Genomic DNA, 18,191 nt, shown 5'->3' with positions numbered 1-18,191 from the left:
CTACAAGCAATTTAATTTCCTTTATTTGATTTCTGAAGGAGTATAGTTGGATTTTGGCCCGTGGGGTTCATTTGTTGAAGGGCGAGCGGAAGGCATCGTAGTGGCCAGAGAGGTACAATAGGGGAGGCACTTCCCTTTATTGGATCAATATCTGTTTTTGATTGTTTTGCATGATAAACACGCATGCCAATTTCAGTAAAGGCCATCCATTACCAGTAAAAAGAAAGCAAGAGCGGACGCATAACAAGGCCTTGGGGTAGAGAAAGAGTACTGAGCAGAGGGTGAACATGATAAGTGTGAGCAGCAAGGTAAGCGGTGACCCAGGCATGAGCCCCACCAGTATTTCCCAGAGAAGCCAGACTTCTTAGCACTCCTCATGTAATACCATGCTTTCATTCTAAAGCATCGTTTGATCAAATGTCAACGACACCAACATCCTCCTGCTTTTGTTTTCAATTAGCCCCTTTTATTTTTGCAGCCTTGTGTTCACTGTTTCGTCAAATTGCTGTGCATCATTTTTATTAGTTTTTTAATAGTTTCCATGGATGCATGTTGAATTGATGGTTCCACTGAGCTAGATAAAGCATTCCACATACTCCTTTTTCCCTGCACGAATAATTACATGCTATAAGACCCATTTGGCGAATACTGATTCTGAGGCATGGGTTGTACCGCAGTGAAAATTTCATTTATGTCCCCTCATTATTTAGCATGGCTTTTATTTGATTCGGTTTCTCCTTTAATGAAGAGTACCTATGTAAAACAGACGCTGTCCTCGTTCTCTAAGTCGCTCTGTATTGGCTTTTTTGAAATGTCGTGTTTCATTACCCTCATTCCCTAATCCACATTTACTGTCCTGTATCACCGCTGCTGCTCCTGCTGCTGTGCTGCTGTGTGTGTGTGCCTGCCTGAACCTACGGGCCTGCACCCTGACCGCTCCCCCTCCCCCTCCCGCTCTCTGTCTGCCCTGCAGTGCCCTGCGGAGGCGTCCTGACCGCCCGTCGCGGGACCGTGCTGTCCCCTGGATACCCCGAGCCCTACGACAACAACCTGAACTGTGTGTGGAGGGTCTCCGTGCCGGAGGGAGCCGGCATCCAGGTGAGGAGAAAAACACCCGCCATTACACGTCTGAAATTCAACAGCAACGACAGTGCTTATGAACCAAGCAGTTAGGGCCAGTTTCACTGATTAAGTTTAGTTAATAATAAGTAAATAGTCAATTCTATTGTTTCTCCATACAAAACTCAATTTAAGTCTTGTATTGTGTTAAGGGTCAAAAATGACCCGCCACTATGTTTAGCAGCAGGGATCCCCTAAAGGATCTTTTTTCAACTTGAATTTTGATGACAATGTTTGTGAGGAGTGACAGGTTGTTTATTCATGAAAAATATCATTCATTTCATTAAAATTCAATTAAGTTGCTTTATTTTAGGGGTTTAGTGAAGGTGGGTCATTTTTTACCCTTTTTTTAACGGACAAGGGGAGTATACAGAATGTTAAGACTACACAAGGGTTAATTGAAGACTCAGCTTAATCTCTGTCTGTGAAGTCAACCCTTAATGATGTTAAACTGAAGTGAACTCTTGGCATCTCGATTGGCCATTGATCAGGTGAACGTTTAACATACATTAGATCAGTTCGTAGAAATGTGAGTGTGTTTGTACGTCTGTCTAACCCTCAGATCCAGGTTGTGAGTTTTGGCACGGAGCACAACTGGGACTCTCTGGATTTCTACGACGGGGCCGATCACAACGCCCCGAGACTCGGCAGCTATTCCGGTAAACATCCATCTCCTGAGCGCAGACGGCACGGCCTGAGCCTGCTGTTGTTAAAATGCTAATGTTAATTATAAATCTTCTTGTCATTGTGCCATAAACTTTAATGAAGAGGAGTGACGGCATGACAAATGATCCATTTAGGGACAGGGAAGTTTCGCTTTTATAGCCTAGGAGTTGTCACTTCCCTCGAAGTTACAGTATGTCTATATAATGATTATAAGATTCACTTACGTTTTAGGGTCATCTCATTCTTCAGATGTTTTGACAATGGTCATGTAAGCAATACTTGCTCCTGCTTATGTAGAGAGTTTCGGTCATAACAGCAGCATCAGACTTTGTTGATTTGTTGATAAAAGTGTGAAACGGTACTGAACTGTTGCATGGCTGGACACCATGACTTTACACTTCAGACAATCCAGAAATGAAATGTTGCTATTGTCCTTTTGTTTTCTTAGTTTTGCAATATAGTTGTGTACGTTAAGTATGTTCACACATATGCAACTGCAACTGAAAGCAGTGTTCTGGTTGAACATTTCAGGGACAACAATCCCTCAGCTTTTGAACAGCACTTCAAACAACTTGTACCTGACCTTTCAATCGGACATCAGCGTATCAGCAGCGGGATTCCACCTGGAGTACACAGGTACCCTGGGTGTGTGGGGTCTGGGGCCCCGCTGTGTACTGAGTGTGCTATGTACAGGATCTGAGGCACACACTGTACGGTGGTGTGTAGTGGATATGAAGTACACAGGTATTGTGCATTGATTGTGTAGTGGGCAAGGTCCCCCTGAAGTACACAGGTATTGTGCATTGAGTTTGTCATGGGCAAGGTCCCCCTGAAGTACACAGGCATTGTGCATTGATTGTGTAGTGGGCAAGGTCCCCCTGAAGTACACATGTACTGTGTGATGGATGTGCAGTGGGAAGGGTACCTCTGTTTTGTGCAGGTATGGTGGAGTTGGCAGGTTATCCCTGAGAAAACGCATGTGACAGATGGGCAGGTGTGACAGTTTGTACAGAAGTACACCCTGGATTTGAACCTGTGCTCACTCTGAGCTTCTCAGCGCCTCATTTAAATGTCTGCTTTTTCAGCGTTGCTTTGTATTTTGACAACAAGCTGTCACTGCTTGATACGACTTCGACAGGGAAAATGAGTGCAAAGATAGCTGTTTGTTTTCTTGTTTTTGCTTCTTTTGTTATAATCAGGTATGTGCACTCCAAAACACTGAAAACTGAAAAATGATCCAAGCTTGAACATGTTTTCAGCTAATCTCATTCTAAATTGTCTTATTATTCCTCTATCAGCAAAGTCTCCGTGTTTGTACAGATCCCCAATTTTCTCTGTCCCAAGCAATAGGTTTGGATTCCTGCCCAGAGCCACAGAGCCCCAACAATGGAGTTAAAGTGGGTGAGCGCTTTCTGGTAGGAGATGTGGTCTCCTTTCAGTGTGACCCAGGTTACTCTCTGCAGGTAGGTCTATTATATATCTAAGTATTTTTTTATTTTGTTGTAGTAGTGTTGTCGTTATTATTATTAAGAATAGAAATAGATTTTACATTTAGTTAATACAGTATATTGTAAATACCAGAACTCAGAAGTTGGAAGTAGGCTTTAACATTAACACAAAATGATGACCGCAAAACACAAATGAGTAACACTATTGATTGAATAGTGAATAGTGTCCCGAAAGACCTTCATTCCCGGTGTGTTCAGTTCTACTGTATGCAATATAACATGTTCCAATGGGAGTCGCGATGAGAAGTCATTTATCTCAGCCTCCCGTAATGGCTTGCTCCCACTTGCCCGCATTCAATCACCAGCTCAATCAACACCACAATCGCTACGCATCATATGAAGTAGAAAAGAAGAAAGTAGTCTAGCTAAGTAAGCTAATTGTGATTAGTTTGCAACAGCATCCAGGGAAATCCCTACTTATCATGATAGGCACCACTGGCTTTTTAATGACCACAGTCAGGACGTACTGTTGGTCTACCACTTCATTTGTAGATGTCATCTCTTTCAATATGGAGGACCGTTCTCTGCCTTTTTATGGTTGTCTCACACAAAGGAAAGTGTCTGTCTCCTGGGTCATTGACAGAGCTTTCAGCAGTAACCAGTTTTTTAGTTGTAGCCATGGCTCCAGCCCAGGATATAAAGGGCACAGGGTGTGAAAAGAAGGAATAAGGTGGTACCACTAAAGTGCACTGCCCTTGTCTGACATTGAGAGTATGGAGAGATACACGTACACATTGCAAAAATCAAGATTATCTTGGAAATTAGACTAATTTTTCTTCACTGTGTCCTTATTATATATATATATTTTTTATAGCTTCAATACATCTTCACAAAAACTAGTTTGCGTGTTGGGATATGATTGTACTTTATTTGTCTGTGAAAAGAGATTTATAACTATTGCTTATCTTTTGAAAGAGCCAGATATATTTTATTTAAAAAAGTGAGACCTACTGTTCATTTTATCTTATAATTGGGCAGTACCCATAGGACTAATTATAGATTTACTGTAACATAAACATAAAATGAGGAATATCTTCTTACAGTATATGGCAGGTATTATGCAGTTATTTGGTCATTGTTTGCCTCATTTGTCCATAAGTGTAGCTTGTTGTGGTTTTACTGTATATTTAGCCCTGAGCCTAATGAAAGAAAATGAGGTTATGAGTTTGTGCCATCAAGATTCACAAAAGTACTGTCCCATTCTGTTAATGTCATTTGGCCTCAAAGTGTCTATTATACAGTGTATTCTTACTAAACTATGTCATTGTAATGAATTTAAGTTTATACCCCTATGATATAGTTTTGTAATGATCAGGTGATTTTCTAATGATCATATCTCCATCCACAGGGTAACACATATATAACATGCATGCCTGGACCAGTCAGAAGATGGAATTTTCCAGTACCGTTGTGTCTCGGTATGGCCTGAAATAATATTTTTTGCTGTTTTTCTAGATGTGGTTGAGGTATAGAATTGGTATAGAATTATAATCTAGATAGGAGTTACTAAGGGCTATATCCACTAAAACATTTGGCATCTGAAGCTTAAATTGACAGTTTTATTCAGAGGGACATGACTAATGTGCAGTCAGTTCCAAGATAACATAATGGGAGAAGTCTTGTCATTCTGGGTCAGTAAAGTCCAGTATCTGGTGAAACAGATATTTAATTTCCTTTTCTCCTTTTTTCAGAAGAGGAAATTAAGAAATAAACTTTTTTTCCCCCACTGGTAAACATGCTGCTTTAATTGAAGGATTCCCACTGGAATCCTCAAACCTATATTTTATTTTTATTAAAATGTCAGATTTTTAAGTTTTAAATTCACAACTGCTTATTGAGTGGCTCAGTGTTTATCTGTATCTTGGCTAGGGCTCATTTTCTCCCTTCTATTTCCTTGTCACACTCTCATATCCCACTTGTCATCTCCCTTGCAGTTAAACTGAGCTTGCTTGGTTGTTACACATTTCTATATGCAATGAGGAACAAGGTATCCATAACTTTCAATCTTGATAGTATTTCAGCTGGAAAATGCCATTAATTCTCCTTGAAATCTTTTTGTCCCTTAGATTTCACAGATACTTGAATCTATATAGAGCAACAATGCATGCTATTTTTCAAAATCTGAAATCGTCTGTCAAGCCAGTGTGCAGAACAGATCCAGGGGGTGGTTATCTTTCTTTTTGTCTTGTGGCGGTACACATTAATTTGCATGGACCTTAATGCCAGACAGTGCGTCTCTTTAGTTAATGAAAATGTGTGGAAATTTCAGTCGTGGGCTGTTGAGAAATCAGGTGGTTGTTTGTCTGCAAGGTGCTGGCGCTGTTCGAACAGTAGCTTTCAAATGTACTCTGTATAATGTGAGAACCCAAACTGGTAGTACAGATCAATGAGAGTGATATTAGTCCTGACTTCATTCCCACTTCAGCAACATGTTTCTATGTAAATATGTTATCAAGTATGTCCGTTATTATTATTATTTTATATGCAATGCTGAAGCCAATAGTGAGTCCTTTAAGTCCCAGAGATTTATGTTTTATTATGAGTCACCCATGTGGTGTTATATCCTCTATTATAATCCTCTCTGGCTGCAAATTACTGTGTAAGTAATTTGATTGGTGTCAAAGGTTTTGTAGTTACCTTTCAAAAATCAGTAGTTTTGTTGAATGATACCCTTTGAAATATTAGTAGGATATCCCATGCACTGGTATTTTTATAGAGAAAATACTTAATGCATACCTAATAATCAATTGCAATGTTTTGCACAAGTTGTAGAAAAAGTGGCCTACAGGCCTGTAGTTTTTTGCATCAGCACAAACCCATTTGTTGTTTATCGGTCGTATATTAATGTGTCCAGCCTCCTGGAATTTTCCAGCTTTTATAGATTGCTTTATTGCAACATTATTCTCATGAGATTGTAGATGGTCTAACTGATTTATTTAATAAGCCTTGAATAGAATTTGAATAGGATCAATTCTAAGCCTCTTGACTTCCATCATATTTTTTATCTGTATACTTTTCACTAGAGAGACTTTCAGTGAAGATAATTGTAGAGTGGATCAGCAATTTCAATGCTTTTGTAAAGCAGAGCTTACCTAATCCTCCTGACCTCAACTTTGACTTTCTCGTTTCCACTACAATTTTGGAAAGTTATTACGATTATACAAAAATTGTGAAAAGGGTGTGTGATTATGCAAATCTGTGTGTGCTTGTGATATGTGTTTGAGTGACAGTTGATGTGCTTGATTTAAGCCTGGCTGTGTCAGGGAATGTGCTGTAGTGAGCGTTAATGCATTGCTGGGATGTATTGATGTAACCGTCGGCGTGTCATCGATGTGGGTGTGGGCGACTCTTCACAGCTCAGTGTGGTGGATCGAGGACGGATTTCAGTGGCGTGATCCTGAGTCCTGGTTTTCCGGGGAATTACCCCAGTGGGCTGGACTGCAGCTGGACTATTGAACTTCCTGTCGGTTACGGTGGGTAAAGATTTACAGTAAACGTACATTTTAATATGTATGTATGTTGCAACTTTATAATGTGAAACAATAATAAACTGATTTATATCTATACCTATATGTCAAACAATCACTTTGAGAAATAGTTCTCACTCCAATTAAAATGCATGGTTCCAAAACAATGATACCCCATTTTGTCAATGTTTCTGTCATAAGTTTAGCCTGAGGGGTTTCCATATTTTTATGGTAAGTACAATATAGTTTCTCTTCCACAATGTCCAGCACAGTGGTGTACCATCAGGCAAAGCCAGCTGTGCCATGTAAAAAAGGTTCAAATTAACTTAATAATAACAAGTAATGAATCTCATTCACAAACTCCCAATTTAATGTCAATGTCATTAAAATCTAGATCACTTAATTAAAACCCTAAAGGGGAATTTTCTAATGTAGATCTTTCTTGATCATGTCACATCAACATGAGCAGATTGGTTGCCTTTGTCATGGCAGTGTCAGTTGCGGTCTGCAATGCTAGACAGCTACATTCTGGAAGGAGTGGACCTGCCTCCAAAATGAAAAAGGCTCTAGTTCCTCAAACGAAAGACCCCGCCTCCTCCTTACCAACTGCGATCACCATCCACCTTCTACAGCCGCAGTGAATACATATGAGTGCAGCAGGAAATCCAGGCTGGAGAGCAATACAGTTACTGTTCTCCTTTGGGTTTACGTACACCAGGGATCCATCTTGCCCTATTCCATTAAGCCTTACATGTGCGTAGGAATTCTCAAAGCACGCCCTGGTAGAAAGCAACCTTATGTTTCAGCTCACTACCAATCATCCCTGGCTAACAAAGAATAAGATTGCTTCATTTGTTTGACAGATTGAACTCATAAACAGGTGCAAATTGTGTAAGGGGCTGAGTGAAGCATTGAGAATCACTCTGCAATGGAGAAAGCATTGAGGTTGTTGAGTTGCCGGTATTGTGGGCATGAGAAAAATCCATGCACGATCACCGAATCAGTGATATTACCAGTGTGCAAAGCCATTATGGGTTCATTGTTAGGTCCACAAACAGCAAAAGAAATAGCTTGCCCTGTCAAACAATACAAACAATACAATACAATATTCAGCAATAATGTGCGCTGATACTGAAGGCAGTATTTTCCTTTCTAGATACAGCAAAGGAAAGCTTTAATATTATGAGCTCTGAAAGATTAGCAGTGATGGGCGGCAAAATGGAGAGACAGAGAAATTATGAGAAAGAGACTTCCTGGTTCAAAAAAAAAAGAAAATAAATTTTCTCTTGTTGTGGTTGTTGCTGATTGTGTATGTTTTTATCTTCAATGTTGTTCTGCTTTTTCAGGAATCCACATTCAGTTCCTGAACTTCTCGACAGAGGCCATCCATGACTACCTGGAGATCCGCAGTGGTTCACAGGAGATGGGCTCTGTGATTGACAGGTTCAGCGGCCCAGGGCTTCCCGAGCCTCTCTTCAGCACCACCCATGAGACCAGCTTTTTCTTCCACAGTGACTACTCGCAGAACAAGCCCGGCTTCCACATCATTTACCAGGGTAAGGTCATCCCTGTCTTGGGACCCACTGCCTTTATTGCCACTCGCAGATTGCCAGAGATTTTAAAAATATGTGTCGACCGGAAAACGTTTCAGATCGTCTTGGACACAAACGAGACATTTTATCTCCAGTGTATTGCCACCTGTTTTGGTGAAAGTGGTCTGATTTGCATAGGGACTATTTTCATGCATCTCGGTGGACTGTCAAAGCAGCACACATTTTACCATTATAATCGTACGCCCTATAAATACATGTTTTTAATCCATTTCAAAGAAGCAGACAGCGATGTCACGGACTGGCAGGAATATGAGCTCTTTTTTGTTTGTTTCCTTTTCTTTTGTGTGCTGTTTTACCTTCACAGGGACACAGGGACTAACAATGAAAAGTATACTGTGAATAAACTTGAGAATATTCTAAAAGTACACTCCCTGAAAAATAAATCTAAAAAAATAAACTTTGGAAATGCACCAGCAAAGTTATTGTTTTCACAAAGTCCCCTGTCAACCATGTAAAGAGTTGCAATGAATACCTGTACTTACTTTTTCTGCTTTCTTTCTGCTTTCTGCTGGTGTTCAGCTTATGAGCTGCAGAGTTGTCCTGACCCACGGCCATTCCGCAATGGCATCGTGATTGGGGCTGATTTCGGTGTTGGTCTGACCGTATCCTTCGAGTGCCTCCCTGGGTACTCCCTGATTGGTGAAGCCTCCCTCACCTGTCTCCATGGAGTCAGCCGGACCTGGAACCACCCTGTGCCACGCTGTGAAGGTGAGGGGTGTGGTCTGCTAGTTCGTCTGTGTGTCGCATTGTGCCCAGTGAGGGTGGGACGAGTTACTTTCACTTCCTGTCCATCATTCAATCTGTGAAGGGCAGCTTTACTGCGTCCTGTCTTCATTCAAGGAAAACATTTCTGAATAATAAAAGATTCAAATATAGCAAAATGACCATTATATATGACAGTCTGGACAAAATGACAAAGATTCTTGAAGGGCATGAATTAGATTCACTCCCCAGTAAAAGTGCAGATTTTTATGTTAGAGCATCAGGTCTTTAGAACCTTAAGCCAACAGTGATGTTTACAGTTATACAACTGTTACAAAGTGGTTGAGCAAAATTAAATTACAGGGAATGCTGAATATATGGCCTGTTCTTGGCAAGGTTTAGGATCCATTTTGGCACTGAGGACAATGAATAAGAATTCAGTCAAAATGTGACCTTATTAGCTTATAAATAAAAGTGTTAGTGGTGCTTTTTAATTTTGGTGACTCATATTGAGTTTGTGCAGAAAAGAATGATTACTTGCATTTAATTGTGAGTCAAGGGCCAATATCGGCTGAATCCAGGCCAGGAGTAAGACACATATTTATACTCCATTGGAGAAATTCTGCTCCTGCGACACAATACATTTCAGTCAGTGAATATCTGCAGCGCTTCTAAGATATGAACACTTCAGGAATAGTGGTTGTGTGCAATTCAGTGTTCATAAGCAAAGTGATGTTAAAATAGCAGTTTTAATTTAAATCCTTTATTAATCCTATATTTCTCCAGCCTTCAAGTTGTCATGAGTTAATAACCTATAAGAAACAAGTAGCATCTCTTTACAGAATGTTTTTCTGTATTGGCTTTTCTTCAGTGACCCAGGATCATTGGCCTCTTTTTCAAACTGTTTAATTTTGTTTAAACGTGGAACATCTTTACTTGGAATGTGGCATTACTTACTTAGCAACAGTGCAAGGACATGACCTTTATATTATAGTACCCTTCCCTTTTTATTACCCACCACGTAAGAACTCACAGACTCAGATAATTTACACTTGGGCAGATGGCCCTGAATTCGTGTGAAATGCCAATATTCCAGAGTGAGTCTGACATAATTAGCATGCACATCCTGCATCATAACCTGTCTGCAGCTGACAGCTGCTAAAATAGTATCCATTTTGCTCCCTCAAATACAGAAACATTGCAAACTGGAAGCTGAAATGTCATAAATAATGGATGTGTGTGTCGATTACAGAGAACTTGTAAGCTATTGACCAAGAAGAAGGGTAGGTAGAAAGATACACTAAATTCACAGCAGACAGTGATGGATCCTGTCAACGCCATGAAAGACATGGCATCAGTGGGGAAACATTGAATGGGGAACTGCTTCTACCTCTCTTAATGAATCCATCAATGAGTAAACCATTTATCTTGTACTTATTAAGTAGGTATTATGGGTCTGCAGAGATGCCACTCTTTGGACGGTATCTGAATTTGTTCATTTGGTAAAACTGGATTTGTATTCAGTTGGAAACTGGAAGTGGTCTAAGCCGGAGGTAACACAAAAGAGGAACACATTTCTAGCTTCATACCCACAGAACAGTTTTGTGTTTATATCCATTATCATTGATAACCATCATATACTACTATACATTAAATACATACAATTCACTATGTCACTTATATATAGCTCATCCGCTAATGTGATTATTGTGATTGTGTAGCAGGTAGGCTATTACTGAATTGTGTTTGATTTGCACTTTGTTGTACGTCGCTCTGGATAAGAGCGTCTGGTAAATGCCACGTAATGTAATGTAATGTAATGAATAGAAAATACATACAGTATATGGACAGATACTTTATTTGACTTCAAAGATGGATTACATACTGTGGGCATAATTGTATCGGTATGTTTATGCTACACTTCTCAAGTTAGGTTAGATTACATTGTTGAAGTAGCCATGTATGTAAACGTTACACCTGTCTCCGAACCTACAGGCCATTTACGCAAGGTCTAGCTGGTGTGGGGCTGCTTGAAGCTTTGACGGTGGCTTGCTAACTTCATTATCAATAAAAAAATGCTTGACTTTTTGGATGAATCCCACCCTGCTTGCTTTTACATAAATGTATAAAATAACTATTTGAGGAAGGCTCTTGAGGTTGTGCCAGCCCAACCATTCATGGATGAACCACACATACATTTTTTCTCCCGCATACACACTTACAATGTAATTATATGTGCATATTCAAATTAGGTATTTGTATTTTGGGACACCGTAGTGCTGTACTGTAGATATCATTGTTCTTTTATTCCCGATACACATTTCAAGAGGGTTTATAGGTTTTCTTCATTATTGGTGATAATAACATGGAGATTCTATGTATTTTATAATAAGAACAAGACATGATTGCATATACCGTACTGCTCCTAGATTCTTACCCTTCTGGGTTGACTGGTCAGTAGCACTAAGGGTCATATCTCTGAGGTAATGGGGGTGATTTTCCCTGCAGCTAATGGAAGCTTTCCTTTTTTTTAATTACTATAGATGGTTAGCATGAAGGGTTTGTTTATGGATGAAAAGCATGAGTTAAGGTGGAACTTCCTCTGTTCCCTTGATCATGTCCTTAAATTAAACATGTTATATCCTCTGTGGAGATCTCTGACCCACTGCCGAAGCATGTTCTCTCTCCTGACCTCAGGGTATAACATCAGCTTGCCAAAAAGAGCATGAATATTACAGTGGATTCATGCACCCCGCTCCCTCACTCTTAATTAAAAAAAACCCCTCAGATGTCAGCTTGAATTAGCTGCTCACTGGAGGAAGAAGGCAGAAGACATATTGTGACCTTCATTTGAAATTAATTTCATGCACAGCAGGGAAACACACATACATGTATGTAGCTTATAATGTTTCTTTAGCCTGAACCAAAGAGTGTACTATTTTCATCCCAACTTTGATTAGCGAAACTGAAACTTGATCACTACTTTATGAATAATTAATGAGTCATTCCTTATTTATATAATTGATGGGTGTAATGACCGGCTTAGTATAACAGTCACATACAGTTGCTTTGTGGTCACACCATATAAGGCATTTCTATGTTGCTCCAAGCTAAATTAATTTCACTTGAGCTATTTGTGGACTAAGACTTTGACAGGGACATTTATCCAAAGCAACTAACATGGGCATTATGGCAAGATAAATGAAATTTATTGAGCAAGAAGAACAATATGAGCAGAGATACAACAAGTCAGTACTGTAACGGTGATTGAGCATCGAGCTGAAATAGGGAAATGTATGAAAAGGTGGTCATTTCTTTTGCTGTCTGTCCTACAGCTCTGTGCGGGGGAAACATCACTTTGGTGAATGGGACCATCTACTCCCCCGGGCATCCTGCAGAGTACCCCAACTTTCAGGACTGCCTTTGGAACATCAGAGTGCCACCAGGAAATGGAATTCACATCAACTTCACTCTCCTGAGCACTGAACCTATCTATGACTATATCACTGTTTGGTAAGAATCATCTCATCTCTGACATCATCGCTGCAGCAATCTATGGCATCTTCACTGATTGGTTAGTGCTATCTATAGTGTCACCCCAAAGTGGCAGGCATACCTCCATGACTTCATCGTAACTGATGCAAATACCTCTTGGATACCACGCTAAGGGGTAAACCATCCGTGGAATTATTTTGAGAATTTTGACGTCATTTGTCCATGATGATAATTGCAGAATACGTTCTGCTTGAACTTTAATCAGCCTAAAATGGCACATTGGTAAGTACAGTGACACTGCAGTCAGGCTGTCTCCTGCTTCTTGTTATAAAGTGCACTCCTGTTTCTAAACAAGTGGGGTCTGATCCATCTTAGCCCCACAAGTGGAACTATGGGGTGTGTGTATAGGAGTGTGGAGAATAGTTCTGTTCCACCCTATGATCCCTCATGCAGCTCTGCACTTTAAACTCCTCAGGGTACGTTTATTTATGAACCCTGCCTGCAAACCTGCCAGCCTCTCCAGTCTAAAAAATGAGCTCCAAAAGAAACTACATTATTGTATTTGCACAGTCTGCAGTCTCTGTGTCTTTACATCACTCATTTCTCCTCAGTGCATTGTAGAAGTGTCTAACATCTGGAGAAAACCTGCCATTAAGGAACAGGGAAAACACAGAGAGGGGAATAATATATGAGAGAATTTTGAAATATACATCACATTCAGCAGTGATGCGTAGTCTATACGCATTTGAGAATATCTTTGGAGATCTCTGATAATCTCAGACCTGAGGGCCTCATTCATCAGCCGTGCATAAGGACAATATACATCCTGAACTGACATGGTATCATTTTTATTCATAATATCCCATTTATCAGAAACAATAGTTTTATGAGAACATTCTTACTTGCACACACATTCCGGTCTCTTCGGAGAGACATTCGCTTGTGGCTGAGTGATGGCGGTGCAGGAAAGATGAATAACTGAGTAAATCTGAGGAATGAAAGTGCTCAGTAGATGGATAACTTCACTTTTTTATTTAATGCCATGGACTATCCCACGCAGCAATGCAACTACCCCACGCACAGTAAACATCAAATAAGAAAATGCTAATTTAGATTGTAGACTCAGAGATATTGGAGTGATGAGATACCCACTTAGTTGTCAAGGAAGATAAATATTTGTCAGCAACAGAAAAAAAAGACAGATAATTCTTGTTTTCTTTGTTCTTTTTGTAGATGCAATCAATAATTAGTTCCATTCCTTTCAAATCACCGGAAGGCACTGAAACGTGACATAGTGTGTCTTCTCACCCATCATGCCATAATCCTGTTAAAGGTTTCATGATTGCAGAAATATATAATGAGACTTATTGTGGTCATGTAAATCAGTAGTTTTGTCATGAGTAGCTTTTGGCCTGTAGCCACAAACAGTATGATTAGCTGCACTGCAAATTATGATAAAAATAATTATCTTCCAAGGTCAAACCGTGTTGGTCATGCTTTTCTATGTAGTGTTTTTTTGCCTTGTTTTTATTACAGTGTTGAAGTATGGTACAGATTATTTTTCTGTGAGCATCTTGGATTTGAATGTCTTTGTTTTTATTATTCCAAAATGACTCCTTTCCCATAGCAATGCTGAGTTTTTACAGATATTATCCCACAGCAATGCAGAGTTTTTAGTGCTATTTTCCCAAATAAATTGAAGAATAAACATGCTACCATATACAAGGGTATACATTTATTTATCCGTGTGGATAAGTGAGACCTATGGAATATTTTGAGTACCATTTCTTATGATCTTGAGATAGCAAATGCTGAGATGATTATCTCTTGATCACAAAATAATGAACAGCCCCAAAATTCTGTTTTACAATAACCTCCACGAGTCACAACAGGAATCCCTAACTCCCATAACTCATCACCATTCACATGTCCCTCAGCATTTCCAAAGTGTCTGGAACCATCTGTTGGAGGTGGGGGTAGGGGTGGGTGTTGGTAAACTGTCATCGGAAAAGTAACATGCCGAGTCACCTCTCTATGCTGCAATTTTCCGCATTCGTTGTGTACTAAAACCACCATATGGTGCGCCTTTCAACTATTAGAAAGTAATGGATGACCCAGTTTAATCAGCTGTCGCCTGCTGTTCATTAGCCCAGCTTGACTGTACTAAAAAGCCAGTTTACATAGAGTGCATCTCTTCTCCGTGATTAATTGTGTTGAGTGAGCTTTTGTTGTAAAACCAGCTTCTGCTGAAAATCAATCTCCCGCCTTATTTTTATATTTTGTATTGTTTCAATCTGCAGTATCGCCTGTTGTGTTCTTTTTCATTTTGTTTTGATGAGATAATTAGTTTTGATAACATTCAGCTCCTTTGGTGCTGGGAATTGTTGTCTGAAAGTTGTTTTTCGAGAATTGTTTGGCATTTCAAATTATGAGATGAGTTAAACAATGGGACCTAATATGGTCTAATAAATAGTGCAACAGGCTTCAATGATATTTCATGAAGACAGTGCCTTTATATATTCATGTGTAATGTGTAATTGGGTTGGTTGTTAGAATCTGTTCATTAACTGCAATGTTCTGTGACAGACATGGTGTTGTTCAGGTGAATGCCAAACAAAGATAAGATAATGTTAGTGACTCCATGTTAGTAATGCATTGACTGTGTTAGGTCACAGAGCTTCTAGAGGGAACACACCCAAGAGTATCAAAGCAGTGTCTGGAATTTATTTGTTGACTAACATTAATTTCTTTCTTCGCCACTCTTAGCCTTTGTTTACTGAATTTTAATAAGGTACTTACAAATATCATAATTTGTTGCTTGTAAATTATACATACAATATACATATTCAGAGCTACAGTATATACAGGTGAATGCACTTTGGGGTTGCTTGACTTCTGCAAGATATTTTAATTTCCTATATACACACTTAATTACATGCTCGTTTTTCTCACTGATTAGCTGTTTTTTCATGTTATTGAAAATGTTGACCGCACATTTCTGTGGTGAGTTAAAAACATAATAATGTTAACACTTTCCTGGGATCGTTTGCATGGATGAAGCTAAGCTGATGGACTCCGCCGTCTTTGCAGGGATGGACCCGATCAGAACTCACCACAGATAGGACAGTTCAGTGGGACCGCCGCCCTGGAAGCTGTACAGAGCACCTCTAACCAGGTGCTCATCAAGTTCCACAGTGACTTCAGCGGCAGTGGCTTCTTCGTGCTCTGTTACCACGGTGAGTGCGAGACAGAGAAAACTGCAAGATAAGGAAGTTCGCTCTTTTATTTGTTTACGTGTACATACATTTAGTGCATCCCACTGGTTAATTTCGTTTGGTTATTTGGTAAGCAGAAGCCCGTATCCAGAGAACTGTTTCTTCGCCGTTATTGTGTCTTCCAGCATTCCAACGTTTGAATGAGGTTGGAATAAGGAGTTTCCGTGGTATCTGGAACGTCCCAATGAAAGGAAACGTAACCATAGCAACAGTTTGTAACACTTGATTCCCAAAATCAATGTCTAAGGTTACATATTTGGTCAATTTTATTCAGCGATTTTTTAAATTGCAACCGCTTTTTTATTTTTTCCTCTCAGCTAGCATTTTTATGGTCAAGGATTTAGTATCTATTATGTTCAGAAATATTACCTAACATGCCTATGTGGAGGCAAACGACTCAGCTGACTGTGTTCACAATACCTGTACCTAAAATACAGGTATTTTAAGTTATGTGTACTTAGTTTAGTTATGTGTACTCATTGTTAAATATCTTTTCACTTTTTTTTATCTTTTTGATAGCTGATAGTGTTGAATGTGTACATTGCTCACCCTGCTTAAAAGCTCGAGCTAGGTTTTGAAACAGCTGGTAGCTGGCTGACCAGTTAGATCAGTTCCGTACTCAAGATTGTTTGACCAGGGCACCAGGGCAGAGAGGAACTATATTTAGGTAAATGGCGGATGAATAGTGGTTTCAGTTCTGTTTTAAAATTTTTTTATTATTTTTTCTCATTATATTATTTATTTATTTTATTTCCCCCCTTACATTTTAGCTGTAGCCATGGCTTTGGAGCCATAAACCGCCCCATGCCTGTGCACAAAATGTGCAAGAATGTACAACACTTCAGGGTGGTTAACCGCCCCTCAGGCCGAACAGCACCCTGTTGTGGTATACATTCTTGTACATGCTCCGCATGTCGTATGCTTGAAAACATATAGGCTACATATGCAGTACAGGGCCTGCCATTTTTAAAGTGACTGTAGGAGGACTTGGCAAACATAAATGGATAGAGCAAAAGTCATGTTTATACTTTTGAAAAGTTATGCTTTTGAAAAAAGTAGGTCCATCTTTGAAATGTTTTTAATTTCAGATGTGAACTTATCGGTATTTTGTGAATATCGGTATTTAGAACAAATTGCATTTTGTTACCAATTTAGTTATAGTGTAAGTTAGGCTTCTTGATCCACATGAACCACACCGGGCAGCACTGTATTGTCAAAAAAAGGAATTCTATGAAGCGAACTGCTTCGTGATCCAACTCAAAACTATGCTAATTGGCTCAAATTTGTGAGTCCTTTAAAGCACCATCCATTTTTTGGGATTTGCCTCACTCTCCAGTCACCAGCACAGACCCTTCAGTTGATGTATACATTTATTTTTCATTTCAGCTTACCAGCTTAGAGTCTGCCAGCCTCCCTCAGCTGTCGCCAACGCTGACGTCCTGACAGACGATGATGAATTTGAAATAGGTAACATTTATTCTGCCTTCCGTGTTCTTTGTTTGATATGCATTGTTGAGCTCATAATTGGAAACTTATGAACAGGTGTTGTCCTTTAATATATTTACTTCCCAGCTTTGCTCTGTGCAATAAATGAGATTTTCTTTAAGAAATTTGTTTTCCCGCCACTGTGATGGAACTGGATGAAATCTCCTCTTTAACGTGATCAGAGCAGTAGTCTGTCTCATTATGTGTGATCCAGTTCCCCTGGCTCTAGCTGTAAAATATGCCAAAATATGAGAAAAAAACACGGGTGCTTTCAAACTGTCAGATGCATTGCATGTGTTTGGGATCATAAATTAACAATGTGTTGATTTTCTGCCATACTTAGCTACCATGTCATGCTTTCATGAGCTTTATACCTAATCTACTAGGTTACACATGGAGTATGGACACTCAGAGGAGTTCTACCGCCTCCATGGTCGTATATAATCCTTTAGACTTTAGCACGTAGGAAGCAGTCACACAAAGTAGCAACAGTTTTGAGCAAGCTTAATTCAGCTAACAGAAAATTGCTTTCTATCTCTCTGTACGAGACACTGCCTTTGATTAAATCAATACATGTCCTTAAATGTGACACTCGGTTAAATACAGTACTTTGTTCAATGCAAGTTTTCAGTTTTTCACTTTTTATGATCAGTGACTTTGCGAGCTGTTTCAATCAAAAAACAGTTCCGACTCTGATAGTATACAGTAAGGCCATAGTATTTTATTCATTTTGTGCTTAAACTTCACATGAGATTGTTTGCTCTCCTTGATCATTATGTGTGTGGGTTGCCCTATGGTCATAATCACATGCTAGAGTGAGTTCAATATCAAAAAACATGATAGTGCTGTACAAAGCTTGAA

At 39.5% G+C, this 18,191-nt stretch overlaps 1 protein-coding gene across 1 annotated transcript in view; it reads left to right on the top strand.

Moving 5' to 3' along the window:
• Positions 1-18,191, top strand: part of LOC133110161 (CUB and sushi domain-containing protein 3-like) — a 317,158-nt gene that overhangs the window by 243,313 nt on the left and 55,654 nt on the right. Inside the window, 11 exon segments of the mRNA XM_061220063.1 lie at positions 974-1,098; positions 1,682-1,778; positions 2,317-2,421; positions 3,130-3,248; positions 4,642-4,711; positions 6,650-6,766; positions 8,107-8,316; positions 8,893-9,081; positions 12,411-12,588; positions 15,661-15,806; positions 17,232-17,312. Of these exon segments, the coding sequence (XP_061076047.1) occupies positions 974-1,098; positions 1,682-1,778; positions 2,317-2,421; positions 3,130-3,248; positions 4,642-4,711; positions 6,650-6,766; positions 8,107-8,316; positions 8,893-9,081; positions 12,411-12,588; positions 15,661-15,806; positions 17,232-17,312 (1,437 nt within the window).

This window comes from Conger conger, chromosome 1 (assembly GCF_963514075.1).
Source record: "Conger conger chromosome 1, fConCon1.1, whole genome shotgun sequence".
Taxonomy (NCBI): domain Eukaryota; kingdom Metazoa; phylum Chordata; class Actinopteri; order Anguilliformes; family Congridae; genus Conger; species Conger conger.
Note: the sequence above shows the minus strand (reverse complement) of the source record. Positions and strands in the feature narration are given on the sequence as shown.